The sequence below is a fragment of the Lolium rigidum genome, chromosome 1, assembly GCF_022539505.1.
Source record: "Lolium rigidum isolate FL_2022 chromosome 1, APGP_CSIRO_Lrig_0.1, whole genome shotgun sequence".
Lineage (NCBI taxonomy): Eukaryota > Viridiplantae > Streptophyta > Magnoliopsida > Poales > Poaceae > Lolium > Lolium rigidum.
In genome coordinates, this window is record NC_061508.1 from 279,667,935 (window position 1) to 279,692,950 (window position 25,016).

General features: G+C 47.7%; 5 protein-coding genes across 5 annotated transcripts; 2 read left to right on the forward strand and 3 right to left on the reverse strand.

The window, feature by feature from the left end:
* Nucleotides 1-2,851: 2,851 nt before the first annotated feature.
* LOC124659245 (receptor kinase-like protein Xa21) lies at nt 2,852-6,351 on the reverse strand. Its single transcript, XM_047197173.1, has 2 exons — nt 3,312-6,351; nt 2,852-3,204 (listed from the first exon to the last, which is right to left on the reverse strand). Exons 1-2 carry the CDS (start codon nt 6,349-6,351, stop codon nt 2,852-2,854), a joined length of 3,393 nt encoding a protein of 1,130 aa, XP_047053129.1.
* A 3,504-nt stretch (nt 6,352-9,855) lies between these two features.
* LOC124659256 (protein TRACHEARY ELEMENT DIFFERENTIATION-RELATED 7A-like) lies at nt 9,856-11,020 on the forward strand. The gene is made up of 3 exons (XM_047197182.1): nt 9,856-10,151; nt 10,534-10,701; nt 10,791-11,020. The coding sequence occupies exons 1-3, from the start codon at nt 9,995-9,997 to the stop codon at nt 11,018-11,020; spliced, it is 555 nt and encodes a 184-aa protein (XP_047053138.1). The 5' UTR covers nt 9,856-9,994.
* A 4,668-nt stretch (nt 11,021-15,688) lies between these two features.
* Nucleotides 15,689-19,166, reverse strand: LOC124659267 (receptor kinase-like protein Xa21). Its single transcript, XM_047197191.1, has 4 exons — nt 18,761-19,166; nt 17,170-18,568; nt 16,145-17,097; nt 15,689-16,038 (listed from the first exon to the last, which is right to left on the reverse strand). Exons 1-4 carry the CDS (start codon nt 19,164-19,166, stop codon nt 15,689-15,691), a joined length of 3,108 nt encoding a protein of 1,035 aa, XP_047053147.1.
* A 1,334-nt stretch (nt 19,167-20,500) lies between these two features.
* LOC124683766 lies at nt 20,501-21,126 on the forward strand. Its single transcript, XM_047218216.1, has 2 exons — nt 20,501-20,646; nt 20,735-21,126. Exons 1-2 carry the CDS (start codon nt 20,526-20,528, stop codon nt 21,055-21,057), a joined length of 444 nt encoding a protein of 147 aa, XP_047074172.1. The 5' UTR covers nt 20,501-20,525; the 3' UTR covers nt 21,058-21,126.
* A 1,494-nt stretch (nt 21,127-22,620) lies between these two features.
* On the reverse strand, nt 22,621-25,016 carry LOC124683767. The gene has a single exon (XM_047218218.1). The coding sequence runs from the start codon at nt 24,899-24,901 to the stop codon at nt 22,874-22,876; it is 2,028 nt and encodes a 675-aa protein (XP_047074174.1). The 5' UTR covers nt 24,902-25,016; the 3' UTR covers nt 22,621-22,873.

The following is a 25,016-nucleotide window of genomic DNA, read 5'->3' on the forward strand; positions in this document are numbered from 1 at the left end:
TCCTGCATGTCCATGGTGTGTTGGTGTTACAGTTGGTACTTGGCAGCACAGTGCTCCTGTCAACGGAATTTTACCAATTGAAATCACACAAATTTGAGCCCATGGTACAGTAGAGTTACTGCTATGGCTTCAGCTTATATATGTGGTGGCTTTAGCTTATATATGTTGTTACTTTATGGAGTTTTTCTGGGGCTATTTTACGATCAACGGCAAGTGGTTTCCTCTGTATTTGTCTGCAAACCTGAAAAGCCCGTGAAGGCTATCAAGGAGGATATAAGAAAGGGGTTGAGATTGTTCATGGATTATTCCCTAAATCAGTCAGTCGTTGCGAGAATGTTTAGATTTCAGTACATGTAGTCGACGATTAATGAGCATGAATTTTTTGTCCAGGGAGCTTTATATCCTCTTTGAGAGAATTCGATAACAATTCATCATGGTCTAAAGTTAGAAAAAAAAAGCCCGTGGAATTTCACGGATGCAATACAAAGAAATCATGTAATCTGCAAAACTCAACATCAAATGCGCGAGAATTAAGATACTTCTAGCTACAAAATTCGGAAGAACTCCTCTTGTCTCTGGTACTACTGCCATTGCCCCTAGTAACAAAGAAATTTCCTCCTCGATCTCCTAACAACTCCTTCCGTGAGGACAAGAACTGGCTTCTGACGATGTTGGTCGGACATCAGCTCTCAGCGCTGGTCTAGTAGAGATAATGGAAGGCTTGGCCGGAGCCGCGTGTCCCGGGATACTGGCCGGTGCCGGTGCCGGTGTGGGAGCGCTGGAAGTCCTGGGTCTGCCAATGCGCCGCGTAGGTGTTGTCCATGTGGGGGTAAGCGAAGTTCTCGTCCATGCCCATGGTGTGCTCGAGCGGCAGCGTGTCGGCGTAGTCCCCGCCGGTGAGGTCCTGGGCGGAGGAGTAGTGGTCAGGGGCCAGAGCGCCGTCGGCGAAGTAGGGGTAGTACCCAACCGGCATGGGCGCGTTCCACGAGCCGTGGGCGGGGTAGCACATGGTCAGATCGGGCCAGGTGCAACCAGCATTGTCGCCGTAGCCGCCCGGCGCCTGCGTGCCGTCGACGGGGCCCAAGTAGGAGCTGCTGCCGCCGCCGCCGTCGACGCACACGAGCCCGCGCTCCGGTTGCATCAGGAACTGCTCGAGTTGGCCGCCGTGGTCGTTGCTCCCGCCGTGGCACGGCCTCGTGTGCGTCTGGTAGCCCGCGTAGCCCGTGCCCATGTCCAGCGCGAGGTGCTGTGGCGCGTCGTCGGAAGCGGAAGCATCATCATCACCATCATCATCATCGGCCGCCGCGACCAGTTCGAGCGCGAGCCGGCCGTCGGCGGGCAGGCCCAGAGCCGCCATCCTGTCGCGCGCGGCCTGCAGCGCAGCGTCGATGGCCTCGAGCACCGCCCGCGCCTCGTCGGGCGCCATGTCGTTGAGCGCCGGGTCCCAGTCGGGCAGCGCGCCGGGCCGCGCCCTGGCGAGCTTGGCCCTCTCCTTGCCCAGCTCGGCCTCGAGGTAGCTCCGGTGCGTGTGCCGCGCGCGGGCATCCGGCGGGACGGCGGCCGCGCGGTACCGCTCCAGGACGCCCTCCTCCGACTCCCACACGAACGGAGCCCCGGCGCCGGCGGCGGGTGCGGGGGCGCAGACGAGCGCGACGGGGACGCCGCAGAGCGTGGAGAGCTCCGACGCCTTCTTCTGGAGGCCCCTGGACCGCTTGGCGTACCTGGCGGCGCGCGACCGCGCGTTCTCGATGAACCTCACGTCGACCTTGCGGGGCGGCATTGCTGGTGATCGACGGCGCGTTGCTTCTTCCCTCTGCCGCTGCCGCTGCTGCTCCGATCAGATCGCGTTAGCTTGTTGCGGCTCTCTCCGGCGGGGCGGGCTGTAGGCATATATAGAATCCCGGGAGGCGGACGCGGACTCGTGCTCGTCTCTGCCGGACGCGGCGGCGCCCCATAGCTGCTAGGCAGTAGGCCAGTAGTAGGCCGATTAAGCGCCATAATTTTGCATTAGCTCTAAACAAATGATGATGCCGCTGCTAGGTGACGAGTACTGCGCCAGAAAGTTTAGATTTTGATTCGATGTCAGGCGCGGATTAACACAGACAGAGCTCACCGTGATTAACCGGAAAAGGAAGGTCCTAGATTTGCAAACCGGTTGGAGCCCGATTTCTGACAGGAGCAATTAATGCAAGATCTTTGATTTCCTTACGAGACGCGCCGCCTGCTCTGGCCAGGCCTCGAGTGGCAGAAGGGAAAGCCGCGGCCAAGTCCGAGAGAGAAAAGGGGCAGCGGCGCCGTGCGGTGGCTTGCGAGGATAGATGGCCGTACGGGGGAAGGGGCCCAATGGGCGGCGCCGGCGCCGGCGTTTGGGGTGAAGGTGGCGGCGCAGCTAGGGTGCCGCGACGGCCAGGTACACGCTTCTGCCATGACTATCTTCTTGATCTAGCGCGTTCTTCGCCGCGGATTGGATTGGGCGGAGGCCTGGCTTGGGTGTCAGCCTCGTTCTAGCTGGGTAGGGAAATTGACGTGTTCAGTTCTTGTTCACAACTTGAGATTCGAGGGTTCATCCCCAATCTTACTCCAAGTCCAGCTCCTAAAGTTATCTTATCGTACTTGATTTGATTGGGCTTCCACTGATGTCAAGTTACTTAGCTATAGTTAGGATTGCCGCTTGAAGAAATTACTACTACTTGCTTGTAAAAATAAGAGGAAACTGATAGTACCACGAAATACTACTGTCTGCAACTGAACTAAAAACAAAAGCCACGAGATAGTACATTTTACTCTTCTTCTATATACGTGAGCTTCTGTTGCTAGTTACCTAGGAGTACCATCCTGTGAAATCCTTGCTTCACATCACACCCATCTGTGAGGCCACATGAATTATTCCGAGGATCTCGCTCGAAACTCGTCCCATGTCCGGCCGCTCTTTGGGGGATGTTTTGGAGCAAGAAAGTCCTAATTTAACCAGTGGAATGACACACTTAGTCAGCACTTCGGCCGCGTTGCTGTCATCTTGCAGCATCACTGGATCGGCAACCGCGTTAATATTATCTGGAAACGCTCTATCGACGGACTCACGAAGAGTCCCACCATCGCTGAATTTCTCATCGATTGGACTGCACCCTGTCATCATCTGTAGCAGAAGCACTCCGAAACTGTAGACGTCGCCCTTGGTTGATATCCCCTCGCTCATGCCATACTCTGCAATCACATTTACATCGACAAAATATTAGATAATCTGCAGTGCTTTTACAAGTTCATAAAGAACACACACACAACCAACATACTACACGTTTGCTTTATCTCACCTGGTGGGATGTACCCGATGGATCCTTTAAGGCCGGCCAAGCTTGCTGAACGGTCTTGATGTGCACTCCGTGTAGTGAAAATGAACCTTGCCAGGCCAAAGTCAGTGACATAGGCAGTCATGTCAAGATCCAAAAGAATATTGTCTGGCTTCAAGTCGCAGTGTATTAGTGGAGATGCACACTGGTTGTGGAGATAATCCAAAGCAAATGCTACATCCAGACAAATTTTGATCCTTTGGCTGAAAGTCAAAATATGTCTGTTGCCATGCTCAAGTGTTTTTTTCGGGTGTAGCCACGTTTCTAGGTTCCCATTTGGCATGTATTGGAACACGAGGGCCTTGAAATCTTTCCCAGTAGAATCCACAGAAGAGCATGAAGTGATGATCTTTACAAGATTTCGATGACGGGCATTTCGTAGGGCTTCACACTCTGCAATAAAGCTCCTACCTGCTCCGTAAATGTTAAGGTTAAAAATCTTGATGGCAACTTGATCATCTGGACGGTTCAAACTTCCTTTATAAACCACTCCAAATGATCCTGATCCAATTAGGTTTGCTGGAGAGAACCTGTCCGTTGCCCTCACAATGTCTTCATATGATAGCTTCTTCATGTGCTCATTGGATTCTTGCAAATGTGTTTTTTCTTGCATTCTCTTCCTCCAATAAATTATTGCAACACATAATAAAATTAATATACCAAGAACAAAGGTTGAGATGGCTATCCCTAGGACCAGAGCCAATGAATTGTGTTTCTCTTTCCTGCCAACTCGTGTGGAACAAAATGGTATACCATCTGTGGTAATGCTAGTAGTGCATAAATCATCATTCCCTTCAATTGATACTGCACCAGCATTGTCAAAAACACCACCTCTCGGAACTTCTCCATCAAAATTGTTGAAAGACAAATTGAAATCTTGCAGGGTACTCAAGGATGTGAAGAACTCTGGAATTTTTCCGGACAAATTGTTGTGAGAAATATCAATCTTTTTTATGCTGACTAAGTTGGCAAAAGCTTCTGGGATGCTTCCGACAATGAAGTTGCTTTGCATCTCAAGATACTCCAGAACTGCACAGTGGCCAAGAGTGGATGGGATGTTGCCAGACAACCTGTTATTAGATATGCTAAGTTTGTTCAGATTAATGAGACCGCCTACTTCCACTGGCACTCCTCCAGACAAGTAATTGTGTGACAAGTCCAACTCTTGAGAAAGAGAAGAAATCTGGAAGATTTTACTTGGTATACTGCCATCTAGTGAGTTGTGAGCAAGGTTCAGTATTAAGAGTTGATTACAACGTCCTATACTTGCAGGTATACTACCAGTAATGTTGTTCCCATCCAATTTCAGAGAACTTAGCTGAACTAGATTTCCAATAGTTTCTGGGATTTGCCCTGACAGTCTGTTGTGTGCGAAGGATAGAAAGACCAAGTTGTGCAAATTCCCAATTGTTGATGGTATATCACCAGTGATAAGATTGTAATCCATGTATACACTGCTGAGGCTTGTAAGATTGCCAATTTCTTGTGGTATAGGCCCAGAAATTTTGTTTTCCCTTAGCCATAACCATTCGAGACTACCGGAAAGTTTCCCGATAGAACTTGGTAAATTCCCTTGGAGATTATTCCCAGCCAGCATCAGTTTAGTCAACATAGAACAATTTGTGAGTGAAGAAACAAATCCCCAGTTTCCTGCATCTAACTTGTTGTATGACAAATCAAGTTGCTCTAAGTATGGCAATGACCCAAAGAAGGGTATGGACCCAGTTAGGCTGTTGTTATACAGGTAGAGCATACCAAGGTTGTATGCTTTAGCAAGAGAAGCTGGGATTGGGCCATCAAACTTGTTTGTTGAGAGGATTAGTGCCTGAATATTTGGGAGTGTGTAACCAATGTTGGACGGTAAGCTTCCAACAAGAGAGTTGTTCCCTATGGCAAGAAATGTCAGGGATGACATGTTGAAGAGAGATGGTGGAACTGGCCCAGATAAGCTGTTCACACTCATGGCCAGTATCTGTAGTGCTGGAATTTGACATAAGCTGTCTGGTATGCTCCCAGATAAATTATTCTCCGTAAGACGAAGATCAATGAGGGAGGAAAGGTTTCCTATCGAGGAAGGTATTTTTCCTGAAATATGGTTATTCGTTAAATCAAGGTATTGAATAGGCGGAGAGGTGGCAGTAACAGAAGGCATGGAACCAACAAGGTTGTTCTGTTGGAGGGAAATGTCAAGAAGAGACGATGTGTTGAAGAGAGCCTTTGGTAGTTCTCCAGTAAGATTATTGCTCATGAGCCTAAGTACTTGGAGAGATGAACTGTTTGCTAGGGACTCCGGGATTACGCCTATTAGAGCATTCACCCCAAGATCAAGATATTTGAGAAAACGGCTGCTGCCCAAAGACGGCGGTATGTTGCCGGTAAGCCTGTTGTTAGTTAGAACGAGCTTGCGCAGCTCAGGAAGGGTTCCAAATGAAGAAGGGATGGCCCCTTCTATATTGTTGTTGCTAAGATTAATCTCTTGAAGATGCTCGCATTGACCTAGGTTAGGGGGGATCCTGCCGTGGAGGGAATTGCTCCTCAAATCCAGAATTTGAAGCTGGGACATTGCGTAGAGTTCAGATGGGATGTTACCTTCCAAAGCATTCATGCTGAGGTTGAATTTTCTGAGCTGGCTCAGGACGCCAAGCTCAGAAGGTATTTCACCATGGAAGCTATTATTTGAGAGCTGCAGCCTTGTGAGAGAGGTCAGGTTGGCGATGCAAACCGGTATGGAGCCTGAGATGCCTTCTGAATCCAGGTCCAGTGCAATCACACGGCGAGGAGACAGCGTGCTGCAGGTGATGCCATGCCAGCTGCAGACGTCCAAGGACGTGTTGCTCCATGAAGCTAAAATTCCTGCTGGAGCTGTGAGCTGGGACTTAAAGCAAAGAAGAGCTTGTCTATCATCTTCAGTTTCATCGCAGGTGGCTAGTGGTAGGCTGCAAAAGAAGTTAAAGAGGTAAAGATACCAAACAACGCCTGGAAACAAGACATCCAAAGTGTTCATTGTCGTCAACTTGTCTTGTACAGCTATGGACTATGGGAGTATGGAGGTGAAAACTCTTGCTTTTAAGAGGATGCTTAAGCACTGAACTGTGGATCGTCACCGTTGGTAACCACTCTAAATAGCACCCAGATTTGCTGTTCAATGACCGATATGGTGGGAACAGGAAAGAATCATGAACTTTTGGATACCAGATCTGCTGGGTATTCACTAAAAACCAGTTGCTGACCACATAATTTAGTCGTAACTTGGAAGTAGCTGTTGGAGCCTACACTTGTGCAAATATTAGTAGTGTGTAAGAATGCATGTCAACACTACATTGCATTGACCCGACCAACCACCAACAGCAGCAGGGGAGTAGTTACCTGGGGTAGAGTGTGAACGAACGCTAAGCTCCATCTTGGAGAATAATAAACACATAACTTTTGAGGTGCCAGAGAAGCTAGCTTGTTGAGATTTGATAGGTTGATAAATCTTTCATATAGCAAGGATCCCTAAGGACAAAACCGGGACCCATAAAACTATTGGAATATTATTTTATTATTCTAAACCATTTTGAAGCTAAGTGGTTACACATTTTTTGGGACTTAACAGACTAACAGAGTGAAAGGTCACTGGACTCTAAGCCTCCGTACCCACTCCATTGACCTGACCAGGCCAGCGGCAGAGCAAGTTGCCTGCAGAAGAATGCACATGACTTGACCAGTGGTAGAGCAACTTGACTGAAGAATAAGCTCTGAAAATCTCCATGACGATGATACCCGTTTCAAATGGTATGAACGCTGGTCTCGCTGTAGGTTCTTTAAGTAGTGTATATAGAACTACAAATCGACTGTTTGAAAATCTATGGAAAACTGAGTTTGCATAATAATCCTTTGACTTAGTAATATTTCCTCGGGCGCCCGTGATCTAACCCACCTCACACCCGTGCGGCGGCGCTGGGCCGCACCGGGGTGCCCCGTGCCCCTTCCTCCGACCCCTCTCGCGAGCTGCCGCCGCTGCCGGAGGCGTCGCTGGCAAAGCGCGTGGCATGGTGGCGGTGGCGGATCTCCTCGGCCGTCCTTCGGTTCGCAGCGGCGGCGTCTGCTTCGGCCATCTCTGCAGCAGTGATGCAGGGGCGGCGGCCAGGGCGAGGCGGCGGTGGTGCAGTCCAATCCGATCTGGTGCCCGTTTGGGCTCGCTTGGCCAACGGCACATCACTGCATCTCACCGTCCTTCCCGTTCCCGAGGCTTGGCTCGCAGCATGAGGACGCCGTGGACTTCCCCAGCAATGAAGGTGGTGGCCTTCTCCTCCGTCGGAGGTGGTTGGCATGAGGTTAGATTGTCGGATCGCAAGACTCGTCATCTAGTCCCGACTCGCATTCAGGGAGACATAGTTGCTGGTGAAAACCGAGATGACTTGGCGGGCGATGGTGATGTTATACGCCGTTACCTTGATGAAGGCATCGTCGCGCAACGATTGTCGACCCACTCGTGCTACTCCGGGGAAACCCTAGGATGTCTTCCAGATAGGACAATGGCGGCATTGTTGTGTCATTGTTCTCTTGGGAGCATCGTTTGTGGAGCAGCGCTGGATGACAGAGGCTGGAAGAAGAGATGTCAAGTCATGCCTGGCTAGTTGACACGTGCTGCGCTGAGTCATGCCGCATGACTGATCTTCCATGTCGGCGTTAGCAACAAGCCTCACATGGGATATGCAGATCTCTGCCCTCAAGATGGACCAGCGGTTTGATGGTGGTGACGGCTTCAGAAGCAAGGGCATAATGCGCTCGCCAAGAGCTAGCTGGACTGGTTGTATGCTCCTGTTTTTCGCCATAGGGTGACTTGGGGATGCCCCTGGTATTTAGCTGTTGGGGTGGGGTGTTGCAGAGGTCTTGACAACATGTTGCTTCACCCATTGTCGGGTTTGTAGGTGTGCAGTGGTGGGTTCGGGTTTTGTTTTTTTCGAAATGAGGAAAAATCACCCCAGCTTCTGCATCCAAGGATGCACACGGCTTTTTTATTAGATTATTCACAACATCTTACAAGAGCAACACAAAAGATCAAACTCGAAGCCACCTCGCTAAACCTATAGAGGGATGAAGGGGGTGACAAAACACCAACTCACATCATCCAAAAAACCAAATGCCTTCCCAAACCGCTCAATAGCAGGTGAGAAGCACATCCAGTCAAGCAGACTCTCAGCGCACGCTAACGCACACACCACAGAAGTTGTTACCGCCGTCTTCCTCGATCCCATCTTCAAGAGGGATCATTGCATTAACCTTGCAAGGCCTGCCGTCGATGCCACCATGACGCCAGATGGCATCACCATTCTACACGCATACATCATCCCGCATCCGTCGTCGATACCCCGCAGCACCATGCCACCTAGACTCAGCGCCATCGATGTGGTAGATGAATACCACTCCACCAAGATCCACCTCCATCCAGCCGCTACTCCAAAAACGATGCCCCAAGAGGTAGAACGATGCAGGAAGCGCCGTCATCGTCCGATCTGGGAGACCCGGATCTAGGGTTTCCTCCGAAGTAGCACGAGTGAGTAGATGCAGGCTGCGACGACGATGCCTTCAAGAAGGAAGCGACGCTTAACGCCGCCATCGCCCGCCAATCGTGGCACGGTTTTCACCGACAGCCGCGAGTCCCCAACTCGGCAAGAGCAAGCGGAGAGGCCAGCAAACATGAGGCCTTCGCAAGGGAACGATGCCAATAGCCGCCGCCATCATCCACCAAGAACGATGTCAAGGCGTGGTTTTCACCGGTGGCGGTCTCCTCTTCATCGCCGGAGTAGACGGATCTCGTGATCCGCCACCCCAGCAACCAGCCGACCTCCTCCGGCGAAGAAAGAAGCCACCACCACCAAACCCGGATCAGATCCTGGGCGCCCTCTTTGACTCAGAGATAGCCAAGAGGAAACCCTGCAACCGCCGAAGGTCGGGAGCGCCGCCGCCCGCCGAGGCCCAAAGGGCTCGGGGCCAACGACCACCACGAACAGCGCCGATGCGTGATCTCCCCGGTCGCCGCCATCTCGGATCGCTGCCGCTTGAAAGGAGTGGAGGGACGCCGCCGCACCCGATCGCCAGGCTGAGGAAGGCTGCCGCCGCCGCCGCGCCGCAGGGGCTTTGCCCGGCGACGCTCCGGGCGGCGGAGAGGAGACCGCGCAGACGAGGGCTAGGGGAGGGAGGAAGGGGCGCGGCGGCCGCCGCGCGGACGCGAGGGTTAGGGGAGGGTCACACAAGGAAAGATGGATCGGGTTTTGTGATGTATGCTCTTGACAGTTATCTGTTGAATAAATTAATAAAAAATGCATGCATCTTTTCGATGTAGAGGCTAGGTACTCCCTCTATTTCGAAAAAAAGTAATATTTCCTGGTAGTTGGAACTTGGTACTTTGAAACTGGCTTGCGTTATTCCAAAGCTGCTTATGACGCTGGTTATTGCAAGTGGCAGAGTAGTTGACTTTGACAGAAGCAGAGCAACCCGGCCGGTGGCACTCTGGCAGAGTAGTTGAGAGAAGTTTAACTATCCAGAGTCTTCAGACAATGTTAAGGTAGCTGGGCTGTAGCTGGGTCAGACAGATAAATAGGCATACAAGCCTGGAGCCAGGCGGCAGCCATCTCATCACCGATCTAAGCTAGAAGGAGAAGATGGCAATTGCTCCACGCTCGTCTCTGCGCTCCCTGGTGCTTGTCATGTCGCACAGGAAGCCACGGGTGAGCTCTTTCTTCTCCTCCTCCCCCGATGCTCCGTTGCCAGGACATTGTACTCCGGATGCGCCTGCCGTTCAGCCTCTAGCCGCTCCAGGTAAGCTCAAATGTTTCCTGCACGCATGGGTCTCCTTTCTGGTACCGATTTCCGCTAACAGTTAGAGCTCCTTTGATTCATAGGATAGGAAAAACATAGGAATAGAAAAATTATAGGATTTGAATGTCATGCTCATTTGAATCATATGGGAAGATGAAGTATGTTTGATTGTAGTAAAGGGATTTGTCCAAGAGGTATGACCTAATGCTTTTTTCCTATAGGAATTACACTACAAGATTCCTATAGGATTATTTCCTATATGATGTGTTCCTATAAATCAAACAACTAGTATAGAATTTTTTTCCATAAGATCCAAATCCTACACAATTCCTTTACAAATCCTATGAATCAAAGGAGCCCTTACTCCTCCATTGTGTTGCAGTTCCGCCAGACTCTTCGAGTCGCAAGAGCCCTCCTCATGAAGAGTCGCCTATTCATCCACTTCCCGGTCCACCACCTAAAAAGGGTAATGCTGTAACAGAGAGTTCACAGAACCCGGAGCAGCCTGTTCTTTTTCCATGCACCGTCGACGAAGATCCTAAACACCCAGGTAGCTCAAACGCTTCCTGCACGAACGCACATGTCTCTTTTTTATGCTATCTATTTCAGCCTAACAGTTACTCCTCAATTGCATTGCAGCTCCGCCGGAACGTTCAAGTAATAGGTGCGCTGATCATGAAGAGCTAGTTCTTCCATGTGGTGCTGCTGAAAGTAATGTAGCCGACAAGCCTTTGCTGTACACCATCGACAAAGGTCCTAAATACCGAACTCCTGATGATGGTCCATGCATGACGATTCCTGATCCTAGGGGTACACCCAAAGAAGGTGTTAAACACCCACTTCCTGATCCACCACCACGTAGGCTGTAGCAAACCTATCAGTTCAAAGTCAAAAGGCCCTGCTCTTCCAGAAGAATACTGTATCGCGTACGAAAAATAATAACTGCGTAGTTTTCCCTTACTTCTCCCCATGTTGTACACTATAGATTCTTACTTAATGTTGTTGAGATGAATATATTCTTCTTTTATGAACCTAGAAAATATCATGTTTTCTGAAATTGTTGATTGGGTGTTTAAATTTTCAACTAATATGAGAAGTTTGGTATCGGTAGGGATTGCAACAGTTATTTGGTCTTTGTGGAAAACTGGGAATGCTGGGAATGCAGTTTGTTTCAATAACGTATTTCCGTACGATCCTACTAGTGTAATAGCTCAAACTGCTCACTGGTTGAATTCATGGGCTAATCTTCAAATACGAGATCGACCAGGCTTGCAACGCAGAGGAGCAAGAATGCGGCTGAAATCTTCAGTATAAAAAAAGAAAGATGGGCACCCATGGTGTTGAGGTTGGCAGGCTAAAGAAGAAGAAAGAAAATGAGGATGGGGAAAAGGAAAATAAAAGCAGAAAAGGAGAGTAAAGTTAGGAGCTGAGTAGTAGCTTTCCTTTGGTTGTTGTAAGTTGTTTCTTTAGATTCTGGTTTCGTTGAGTTTGTATCGGCTTTGGAGGTTGTTTACCGAGTTTCCCTTTCCTGGGTAGTTTCGTCAAAGATTTGAGTTTGTCTGTTCTGTAATGTTGGCCTCCTACGAACAACAAGAGACCTGGATACACTGTGTTTATCTGGTTTCATTTTCAATGAAATCAGGGGCTTCGCCCCTCAATTCGAAAAAAGAAAAGATCCCAGTTGTTACTTGCTGCTGTTGGCTGTAGCTACTATCTTCTAATCTAAATACATGCTGTCAAGGAAAATAATAATCATAGCTGAAGATAATAAAAAATAAAACAGAGAAGTACATTTTTTTTATAGGGAAGCTAGTCGCATCGATTCTTCCTTGCATCATTATTTCCTTTGTTTCATATAAACATATTTTTTTAAAAAAAATGGAAGGAGGGCTGCCTTTTCATTAAGAAAATGGAAGTGATTGGTTTAAGGACACGAATCTTGGTCAGATGACATCATTCAATATTTGTTGCAAATCATGTGTAATTAATGTGCAAAAGTCTCGATTGCAATTGTAACCCACGTGCAACTCCTAGGTGCATGAATCACCATGCAAATCCAACAAGGCCAGTCGACCGAGCTCTAAGTTAATTCTCAATCAACCAAGAACTAGCAAAATTGTTCATTTAAAGGGGAACTAAATCCCTTTCAAAATTAAGTGATATAAATTTGGGAGCGGTGTTTTCTATAATTGACTGAGGTTATAGAGAAAATATATACATAAAAAACATATATTTTTCGATAAAGAGCATATATTAATATCGCAGAGATGCCAATTACACCCAGCCTCTGCAACATCATGCCCTAATGACATAAAGGATGCACACAGCCAAAACAAGAGAAAAAGAATTACAGAAAAGAAAGGTTCCGCTACAGAGATCCATAACTTGAAGCAGCAACACTGACACCACCAAGACAACACCAGAAGCTCAGATTCTCCATAAACGACGCCTCCATGAAGGAAACAATGCACAAACGCTGTCGTCGCCGATCATAGATCTTAGGTTTTCACCCTGAAGAAAGTCATCTCTCTCAAAACAATGCCTTCAACAAGAATATTGCCAGACACAACCAATTAATGCAAGACCTTGGATTTTTACCCTGAAAGATAAGACTCTGAACTTCTCCTGTGCAGTCGCCCCCACATACCAGTCGCTGTTACAAGTCACGAACCCCCAAGCCAACTCCACCTCAGCACCAAGATCCGTCCATCATAGCTATTCCACCGATCTCGGCTTGATGAACTTCTCCGCTGAAGAAAACGAGCTCCATGATATTAACAGCCAGCAGAGTTTCGAAGTGCCCCCTCTGAAATCAAACGGCCAGATAAAAAACATGGGTGCGCACGACCGAAATCACCCAATCCAGCAATCTTCATGCATTATTCGCACAATAAATTTCGCCGGCAGGGCCTTCCGGAACACGACAATCCACCCAGACCGGTTGGAACAAGCATCCGACAGATCTTCAAATAAGGCCCGGGAAGAATCCTAGAACCGCCACCTTTATTCTTCGACGCGGACGAACAGGCCCCCACGCCGCCATCCACCGCCCGACAACGACGAAAGAGGTATGCCTCGCTAAGCAGTCGCCGCCAAGCCCATGGCGACTGCAGAGAAGAAGACTCGGCAGCAGGTTGCGATCCCCGGCCAGGAACCTGGCAGCGCGGCATGGTCCGAAGCAGAACGGACAGGCCCTCTAGGCCCAGATCGGGCCAAGATCGGACCCGCGCTGCCGCCAGATCGCCGCGCCGCCGCCGCCCAACCGCTAGCGTCCCGCATCCCGTCGCCTTGCTGCCTCCTCCACCGCGCCAAGCTCACCCGCCGCCGCACCTCCCCGCTCAGATGCGCTGCCGGACTTGCCGCCTCCTCTGCCCTCCACCGTTTGGCGGGTCGGGTGCCGCCAGCGCGGGCGACGGCAACGGCCTGGCCGGGGCAAGCATGGAGAAGGACAGGGTCGGGGTAGATGGATCTCCTCTGGAGCCGCTCGAGGGGGAGCGACCCGGGAGGGAGAGGCGTGGAGAGGGAGAGGCGTGGGGATCTGGCTCCCAGTCATTAAAAAAACATATATATATATAAGACTTAAAACATATTTTTGGAGGATATGTAACATGTTTCATATGAGTACTATTGATGTTGATTTGATATTGTAGATGTCGATGTGTGAAACATAGAGTAGCAATGCTTTTCTAATTAGGACAAGACCGGGACTCGTAGAGTCGTAGAAGCATTCTTAGAATGTTATTTAATTAATCTGGACCTCCATCTTGACGCTAAGGTAGTTGACACATTTTTGGACTAATATAGTGAGACATCACTAACCTCTATGCCCCTATAAACCTAACCCCATTGACCCTGCCATCAGCTGAGGAACTTGCCTCAAAAAGAATACATATGGCTCTGTCCGCACTCAACTGACTTGACCAGTGGAAGTCTGATAGAGCAACTTTGGTCAAGAATAAACTTTTCGAAGTTCTTCATGACGATGATACTCACATCGTATGAATGCACACGTCTCGCCGTAGGACTCATGAAAGTTGAAACAGTGTAAATAAAACTTGGAGGCATATCCTTATTGTATGAAATCCTTGGTGAACCGGGCTTGCATAATCCTTTCACTTCCTTAAATTATTTCCTGGTAGTTCAAACTTCGAATACCGCGTGTGACGCTGGGTACTGAACTGGAACAACCGGTACAGTGGCTCTGTGGCAGAGTAGTTGGTAAAAAAACTGCAGTTATACACTTGGTATGTACGCATGCGTTGGAGATTTGGAGCAATGTGACCTTCCACTCTGTGACATATGATATGACTAGAGTTCTGGTATCATATCTAAACAGCATAAATAGGCATACACAAGCCAGGACTCAGTCATCTCATCATCACTAATCAACTTGTCCTCTGCGTACAGCTAGCTTAGAGTTACAGAGAAGATGGCTCCACGCTCGTCCCTGTGCTCCCTGGTGCTGCTCATGTTGCGCGGGAAGCCAGGGCTGAGCTCCTCGTACTCACCCGCCGTTCCGCCTACTCCGACCGCTCCAGGTAACTCAGATGTTGTTTCCTTCACGAACCCGTCTCCATTTCTTCTGCCAATTTTCGATAACAGTTACTCTACTGTGTTGCAGCTCTGCCAGTCATGTCTGACCCTCAGCGGAGGAAGGACGAAGGTGTTGCACAACCCCTTGCTGATCGACCTAATAGAAAGGGTGACGCCTTGACCGACAGGTCTTTACCGGAGCACCCAGTTCGTGACTATGGTTCATATACCAGCAAACCTGCAACTGCATCTGACGTGACTCGGTCCATATCCTCCAACCTTGAAAATGTTACACACCCACTTCCTGATCCACCACGTCACATAGGCCTTCTCCAATCAAAACTGTAATCACCGAGTCTTCACCGCACACTGCGGAGTAAGTCACAAAGGCGCCGGAATGAAAAATATCGTATTGTATCGCGTATGGGCAAGATAAACAAGGCAGCTTCACTTACTTGCCCCCGTGTTGTATACCACATTCTTACTTCATGTTGTTGTGATGAATATATACTTGTGTCGGAGTGGACAAAAAAAATCCTGGTGGTTTCGTCAAAAAAAGAAAATTCCTGGTGGTTACTAGCTAGTTACTGATGCGATCTTATGATCTCTACACATGATATCTGGTAGCGCGTAGACTTTGGACCCGACTCTGTTTTACTTACATTTAGAGGATTTTTTCATGTTGAGTTCATGTTTAGATTAAAGCTTTAAATCTCGAATGGATCCAAACTACTTCCCGAAATGCTTAACTTGATGTGGTTCGAGATTAATCATGGATAGGGCTTCTAGTGATACTATATAAAAAATCACACGAAAATGCGTTTGCAACAGCGAACATTGCTGTCTAGGAATGCCAAGAACTGATGGCAAAGCAGAATGTTACTGCCTACAAGTATCGCTAACTGCCTAACTGACTTCAGAAAAGGAAAATTCATAAGATAGTAAATCACTATTCTTATTTACATGAATTTCTGTCACTAGCTACCATCATGTGTACTCTTTCTTCATAAACCCATGTGCGAGGCCATATGCTTGATCCTAAGGATCTCGGTAGAAACTTGTCCCATATCCGGGCGCTCTTTGGGCGATGCCATGGAGCAAGAGAGGCCTATTCTAACCAGCGGTCTGACACAATTTCTCATTATGTCAGTTACACTGCTGTATTGCTGGAGCATTGTGGGATCAACAACCTCAAGAATATTTTTTGTAAGTGCTCTATCAACAAATTGGTGAAGGCTTGTACCATCATTGAATCTTTCATCAGTGGGACTACACCCTGTTATCATTTGTAACAGAAGCACTCCAAAACTGTAAACATCACCCTTGGTTGATATCTCTTCGCTCATGCCATACTCTGCATTTAAATTTACAAACATACTTAAATAAGGGAATCTATATAATAGCTGTCCCATCTGTAAAGAGAAACAGAACCAGCATGTTTTGAATATTCTTAATCTCACCTGGTGGGATGTATCCAATGGATCCTTTTAGGCAGGCCAAACTTGTCGAACTATCTTGATATGTATTTGGTGTACTGAATAGAAACCTTGCTAGACCAAAGTCAGTGACGTATGCAACCATATCAAGATCCAAAAGAATATTGCTTGGTTTCAAGTCACAGTGTATCAGTGGACAAGCGCATTGATTATGGAGATAATCCAATGCAAATGCTACATCCAAACCAATATCAATCCTTTGGATCAATGTCAACATATTTCTTTCACCATGTTCATTCACTTTCGGATTCAGCCACTTCTCTAGATCCCCATTTGGCATGTATTGAAATATTAGAGCCTTGAAATCTGATCCGCTAGAATCCATTGAAGAGCATGAGGTAATGACTTTTACAAGATTCCGGTGGCGGACATTTCGCAGGGCTTCACACTCGGCGGTGAAGCTCCTTTGTGCTCCATAAATGTCAAGATCAAAAATCTTGATAGCAACTATATCTTCCTGAGACTTCAAACTGCCCTTATAAACCATTCCAAATGATCCCGAGCCAACTAAGTTTGCAGAGGAGAACTTAGCAGTTGCCCTGACAATGTCTTCATATGATATCTTCTTTATATGCTCGTTGAGTTTTTGAAAATGTGTAATTTCTTGCACTCTCTTCCTCCAATAAATTGTCGCAATACAGGACAAAATGATTATAGTGACAACAAGTGGCATTACTATCTGGAGGACTAGAACTAGAGACTTGTGTTTCTGATTCATGTCAACTTGTGGAGAACAAAGAGGCATGCCTCCTGTTGGAACACTTGTACACAAATGCCTGTTTCCTTGCATTGACACTGTACTCAGATTGTCAAATAAGCCTCCTCTAGGAACCTCTCCATAAAAATTGTTGAATGATACATTGAGGTTTTCCAAAGAACTCAAAGTTGTCAGGAACTCTGGAATTTTCCCGTACAAACTGTTACGGGAAATATCCATGCTTTTGATGCTAGCTAACTTCACAAAAGATTGTGGAATACCTCCTACAAACAAGTTGCTTTGCATTTCAAGATACTCCAAAACCATACACTGTCCGAGAGTGGATGGGATGTTTCCAGACAACCTATTATTTGAGATTCTAAACTTACTCAGATTAATGAGATTGCCAACTTCCTCCGGTATGCCCTCAGATAAGTAGTTGTGTGACAAGTCCAACTCTTTAGAGAGCGAATAAATTTTGAAGATGCTCCTTGGTATACTCCCATCTAGTGAATTGTGCGCAAGGTTTAGTTCTTGTAGTTGAGTACAACGTGCTATGCTTGCAGGTATCCTCCCAGTGAAGTTATTCCCATCTAGTTTCAGAGCACTCAGCTGAACAAGGTTACCAATAGTGTCTGGGATTTCGCCTGAAAGCTCATTTTGTGCAAAGGATAGATAGACCATCCTATACAGATTTCCAATTTCTGGTGGTATATTACCGGTGAGAAGATTGTAATCCATGTACAACCAGCTGAGGCCCTTAAGATTGCCAATCTCCGCTGGTATAGGCCCTGAAATTTTGTTGTTTCTTAGGAAAAATGTATCTAGACTACTGGAAAGATTTCCAATGGAACTTGGCAAATTCCCTTGGAGATTGTTCCCATCCAACATCAGCATAGTCAATCTGGAGCAATTTGAGAGTGAAGAGAGAAATCCCCAATCGCCAGCTTGTAGCTTGTTGTATGACAAATCAAGTTCCTTTAAATTTGACAAAGAACCAAAGGATGGTATGAATCCAGTAAAGCTATTGTTATACAAGTAAAGCTTGCGTAGATCATAAGCTTTGAGAAGAGAAGCTGGGATTGTGCCATCAAAGTTATTTGTTGAGAGAATTAAGCCCTGAATATTTGGTAGTGTGTAGCCGATGTTGGAGGGTAATCTTCCTACGAGCGAGTTGTTTGCTAGGGCTAGAAATATCAGGGATGACATGTTGAAGAGAGATGGCGGAACTGACCCAGATAAGTTGTTTAAATTTAAGGTAAGTATCTGTAGTGGTTGAATATGGCCTAAGCTCTCTGGTATGCTCCCAGCTAAATTATTGTCTGTAAGACGAAGATGAAGTAGGGAGGAAAGGTTCCCCAATGAGGATGGTATTTTTCCTGTAAGATAATTAGACCTCAAATAGAGATATTTAATATGGGAATTTTTGGCTATGACAGAAGGTATGGAACCAACAAGGCTGTTCTGTTGGAGGCATATGGTAGTAAGCGCTGAAGTGTTGAAGAGAGTCTCTGGGAGTTCTCCATTAAGATTATTTGTCATGAGTCTAAGTACTTGGAGAGATGAACTATTTGCTAAGGACAATGGGATGACCCCTGTGAGATCATTCATCCCAATATCGACATATGTGAGAGAGAGGCTGCTCCCCAAATATGGAGGTATATTCCCGGTAAGCCTGTTGCTAGCGAGAACTAGTATGCGTAGCTCAGGAAGATCTCCAAAAGCAGAAGGGATGTTCCCTTGAAGCTTATTGTTGCTAAGGTTAATCTCCTGAAGATGCTTGCACTGAGTAAGGCTAGGTGGGATCTCTCCATGGAGGGAATTGTTCCATAAACCAATGATTTGGAGTTGGGAACATGCGGAGAGTTCAGATGGGATGTTACCTTCCAAAGTGTTCACGCTGAGGTTGAGTTCATTGAGTCGGCTCAGGAAGCCAAGCTCGGATGGTATGCTGCCACGGAAGCTGTTGTTCGATAGTTGGAGCCTTCTAAGAGAGGTGAGGTTGGCAACACAAGGTGGTATTGAGCCTGTGATGCCCTCGGATGCGAGATCCAGTGCAATGACACGGCGAGGAGGCAGTGCACTGCAGGTGATCCCATGCCAGTTGCAGTGATCGGAAGATGCGTTCCTCCATGATGCGGAAGCTCTGCCTGGACCCGAGAGACTGGACTTGAAGCAAAGGAGAGCTTGTCTATCGTTTGTGGTATCATCGGAAATGGCTAATGGCAGGCAGCAAAAGAAGGTGTTGAGACACAGAATCCAGACAATGGCTGAAGACATGACACCCATGGGGGCTATTGCTGTTAATCACAACTAGTACAGCACTTAAAAGCTCTCATTGGCTACAGGGTGTTCAAGTATAGTGCAAAACACCAGCTTCGGGATATGGACACATGTTGACAACTTGGATAGTTGGATGCATGAACGCATGCTTTTGGTGGTTACAGATTCAACGCATGTACATTCAAACTATATGCTACGACTAGAATTACTTGGAAGAAGCTGTGGATGACCACTTGCACCATAAGAAGCAAGTTAAGTTACACGGGGTTGCTGAAAGTGAGACGTTAGATACACTGGAACTGGACCAGGACCGTCTCATCTGCAAATAAATAGTCCCTGAGATCTATTTGGATTCTGAAAATGTTTTATGGATCCAAAGTTCAGAGAAGAAAATGTACATGATAGTACAATTTTTTGGAAATGATATATTTACTTAACAAATATTCTCTGCTTAAAATACTACTTTAAAATTCGTATTGTACAGAAATTTGAACACAGTGAAGAGGAAACACGAAACAAAATCTCATCTTATTTGTCCTCCAAAGTTCGTACTAGTTGGTGCCGTATGAGTACCACATGGATAAATTTCTTGGACCATTAAGAGCTAAAACTCCATTAATTTCACATTGTATGAATTTACCGTGTCGTATTCAAGTCTTCTAGACCTGCCAAGGACACTAGATTTCAGACTTAAACAGCGACCCTCAGCCTACAAAGAGACGCATGGAGCAACTTGGGTGGTATGAACGCACACGTCTTCCATTGAAACCGAGTTGCTTGGATACGACGGTCAAGGATTGGTAGAGGACACGACCACCCTCTCAAAGCTAAAAAAAAATTGTTCAACAAGGGAAGGGAGGCCACCCCGTTACCAAGGAACTGCCTAGCATTCGGCCTGATTGTCTTACCTTTGACATATATGTCTTTGTCTAAAGCATGGTCAATCAATTATAAAGGTAATTACGTAGTATTTTGTTTGCTATCAAAAACACAACTCGTTTTTTTTTCTCTGAAAATGACTTGCCGTGATGTTCATTGTAGTTGTATTGTTCTGAACCTGTTTACTGAGACCAAGATATTTGACTTCTCACGCTGACGTACCAGCAAATAACAAATATGTCCATTCGGTGTATTGACCTAGCAGTGAGTAGCGCGTGGAGTAGAATCCCCGTATATGGTATGAACACATGAACGCAAGTGGTAACTCATATGGAACCATCGTGGAAGGTAGCTGGATGGGTGCTTCACGCTGATAAGACGAGACATCGCGCCGCACAAACTGAAAGCATTATAAATACCACGAGAACGGCTGTGGAGGCTTGACATTCCACACCCAGCAACTTGTCCTCTGCCTGGATAGAGAGGATGGCAGCACTTGTTCCCCGGTCGTCTCTTCGCTCCCTGGTGCTGCTCATGTCGCACGGCAAGCCACAGCTGAGCTCTTTCTTCTCCTCAGCCGCCACCGCCGCGCCGCAGGCTGCTCCAGGTACCATACAAATGCCCCCTATACTGTGCCTCCCATATGTCGCTATTGCTATTGGTCTCTGCTAACAGTTACCTCCATGGTGTTGCAGTTCGGCCGTCTGGCTCGAGTCATGGATCCCCTCTAGAATGCCCAAATGGAACATCTGACATCCCGTCGTCGTGCGTCCTCAAAGATCCTGAAGACACGAGTCCGACTTTGACATGCGCCCTTGAAGATTCTAAGCACGACATCACTGACGATCCTAAGAGTCTTTGTAACACGCTTGAACCTGATGCTGACAAGCCTATGCCTGGCGCCACCAAAGATCCTAGCGGCCCAATATGCGAGGGATCATATACACCTGTAATTGACAAGCCACCTCCGCCAGGCCCTCGGAAAGGTCCAGACCACAGAGTACCCGAAACCCCTTAGGGTGATTATAATGATGATAGAGAATTTTAATTTTTCTTGTGCCATGGGGTCATCTAGAGATGGTAAGAAAGATATATGTGTTATATAGCATACTAGTATCTTGTATTACAAATTCGAGATTATTTGAAGCAGGAATTTCTAGACTCTGGCAAACTGGATGAAGTTACTACATGGGTACTTTTTCTTTCTTGTTTGCCATCCATGAAAAGGATCTACTGGACTTATCCTCCAAATTATGTTTGCTACACCAGAGCACCAATGCTCTTGTAGTCTTGTTTTTTTGAAAAAATGGAAATCATTATTTCTGTGTATCAAAAATACTGAAAATAAATATACAACTAAATATACACATGTAGTACATGTGCCACAAACTTCGTTAAACAATACACTGTATTTTGGGCTAGACAAAAATAGACAAATTTTGGGTTAAAAGAAGAGTTTTTATTCCTTTATACAGCCACAAATTTGTTAATCTTCTGCAGCCCAAAATAAAACACTTTCTTAATAAAACTTGGCACAAGTATACAGAACATGTGTATATTCAGAGAATTTTATTTTGATTTTTTGAAAAAACTTCAAAATACCACTTTCAAATTTTCAAAAACCAAGCTCTAGTGAGAAATCCTCTCTCGTTTCAGCAGTGGATAAAGATAGTAGTTCTGTTTGTTGGAGTCCAACTCATCAACAAATGGCCAAGAACATAGCAGCTGTGACACCACAACTTGGAGGCTTTATTTGTTTTTTACCCCTCTAATGTAAAACAACAGTTCTTTTTTAGTATGCCCCGTTTTGAGTATCCGCTAGAGTTGCTCCCACGGTAAGGAAACGAAAATGTGCGTCTCCACTCTCCAGTTTGGCAACTCTACATACCTCTGATGGCACATCTGCTGGCATGTGACCATTGGTATACGATAAACTTACACAGAAGGCATTTTGGAGCAGCATTCAATCTCAGTTTCCCCCTTTTGAGTTCGGATAAGCATGATGAGTGATGTTTAGGATAAATTGAAGCCTTATTGCTCAGTACGCAAGAAAGCTCCTAGGTCTGTCTAATTCCATGCTATCTCGCCCCTACATATAGGATTTCCCACTGAGACTCGGGTTTTCTGCAACCAAAGCTGAAGTGCACTTGATTTATTTTAATACGCAAATTTTTATGTTGATGGGATTAAATTTCATTAATTACGATGCTGGCAGACTAGGGTACTAATCACGCAACAGCACGCCAAATAGGAATACAAAAGCTACAATTGGACCAAAACTTAAGCTTCTCAAGGAAACCAGCTATTCATTCGAGCTTCATATAGACCTGATGGGTTTCCTCCCTATGTAACATAAATTCCTAAGGACTCAAGGCAACAGTTAACAGTTGTGAGAGTTGTCTAGAAATACTTTTGTAATCCAGAACTTGATATAGGTTGCAGCACCTATTAACACTATTTTTCTAACACAGCTATAGGATTTTAACATACTGAAACTAGGCATGGGCACAGGATGCACATAGCCAACATGATAGGAAATGTGCTAGTCAACAAAATAAAACATATACATGTGTCTGCAAAATCTAGATCAACGTTATGCATGAAGGGCAATTCAGGCACATTAAACATACAAGACTAGTGGAAGCATTGATTCCCTCAAATAATCTAGAGTACCTTTTACAAGTTCATATTGTCGGAACAAGATGCAGCATTCCCAGTGTAGAGTCAAAGCTCCATGTAATATGCAAGAATGCAACTTCCTGGCAGTTGTCAACTACAGTATCATCAGGACAAACCTTTCAAACAATATCCACCAACAAAACTGCTGCCAGAGCTCAGAACTGCTTCCTTTTGCTCCTAAACAATTTATCCCTCTTAGAGTACACATAGAAGAAACCAAATACGAAAACTCCAGACAAGGAAACTGATAACCATGGGAATGGTGGATCCTTGAAGCAAACCAATGATGCCTCCAGCTCCTGAGAAGCCTGATACACCAATGAGAAAAGGGCATACATATCATGGTCTGAAGATCTCAAAAGGTACATTGCCTTGTTGTAATCCAGGTGGGACATGGCTGACACCAGCTTCTCCAACTTGTAAGTGAGCAGATTCCACCTTTGAATGAACTCAACATGCCTTTTCTTTCTCAGGAGTATATTCTCCCCGCCATGGGCAGCCAGTGAGTCCAGAACAGTAACTGTACTGGTGATTGTGTAGTTGAGGGTGGTAAGAAGAACATTCCTACGGGCTGCATCTTTCTGCACAAATGACAGCGATTTGGTCTCTGAGAACGGCCCAAATGGTGTATGCCCGGTGCTCCAGGTATAATCAACGACCGTGGCATCGTGCTCGGGACTCCATGACTGATGCGTGGGTGACACACCAAACATGGTCTGCAGAACCGAGCCGATGATCGGACGCTCAAGATTCCTAGTCATCGTAATCACATGCCGGCCGTTACAGCTGTAGTCACTGACCGTCTGCGAGCTCCTCGTCCTGACCGCAACAACCATATCACGGAAAGCCACCGCCTGGTGGTACCTATCCAGCAACAGAAGCTTGTCGTAATCCAAATCAAACACATAGACTGGGACAACCTTGTCATGCCCATCATCGTTGTCATGAACCCCAGCCACACGGTGCATCTCCTCGGACGAGTCCGAGAGCACGTGCCTCATCCGCTTGGAGTCCAAGTACTCGCTCACTATCATCGTGTAGTTATCAAACAAGAACCTGGATGTGAACGAGTGTGTCGAGCGGGCAACCACAAACGAGCAAATCGGGCACTCCGAGTACTTGACGCTGTGGAAATCAAACTTCAAGCTCTGCCCCTCATAGGGCAGATCTCCATCCCGAATCGACTGCTCAATTGCACGCCAATCAAGCCCAGCGGGATCTTTCTCGTCTCCGTGGATGTGAACGAAACGAATAAGCAGAGAGCTCTCGTAATGCACTGGGATTCTGAGCGAAGGCACTAGCAGCAGCTTGTAGGCGCTGAGAACCAGCGAGGCGAGACTGGCGACGAGTGCTTTCTCGGACTTGGGCCGGCCGTGGAGAGCGGCGAGAGGATGGAACTCACCACGGGGGAGGACGCCGTCGCCGGAGAGCGCCGGCCCGTAGTCGACGGGGCCTGCGCCGAGGTCGATCCAGAGGTAGCGGTCCTTGCCAGCCCAGACCGGGGCGAGGCAGCGGGAGAAGGCGGGCGAGTGGGAGTCGGCGGACCCGGGCGCCGCGGTGTAGGCGTACGGCCGCGGCTGCTTCCCGAGGTCGAGCAAGTAGATGTAGATGGCCGGCGCGGAGGACGAGCCGACGAGGGCGCGGTAGTCTTCGGCTACCAGGTCGTCGACGAGCGAGTAGGGCACGGAGGAGAGCGCGGTGGCGTGGAAGGGCGCGGGGGCGGCCTCGAGGTGGGCGCGGACGGCGGCCGCGGCCCGGGCCGCGAGCTGGGAGGACGCGGCGGGGGCGGCGACGTCGAGGTGGAGGCTGTGGGAGAGCGCGAGGCGGTGCGGGCGGCGGCTGGAGTGGAAGGGCGCGGAGGAGACGGCGGAGGAGACGTAGGATGGGAGGAGGCGCGCGGAGGAGGCCGGGAAGGCGGCGCCGGCGAGGCGGACGTTGACGGGGACGGCGGCGGAGAGGGAGAGGAGGCGGGACGGGGAGATCGGGGACGGGACGGAGAGCGCCCGGCGCAGGCTGGCGGGGAGGGAGTCGAAGGTGTCGTTGGCGGCCGTGGGGTCCCGCGCGGCGGAGGAGGCGATGAAGGCGTCGATGCCGGGGAAGGCGGCCGGCGTGACGGCGGGGGCAATCGAGAGGAGGAGGAGGAGGAGGAAGGGTATTAGGGTTTGGAGTGGGGATTGGGCCATGGTGGTGGCCTCGCCGGAGAGCGGAGAGCAGAGAGAGGTGCTGTGGTGGGTTCAGGCGAGGGCTTGAGATCGATCTGAGATGGGGAAGGAGACTGAGACGATGCACGCTCAGCTC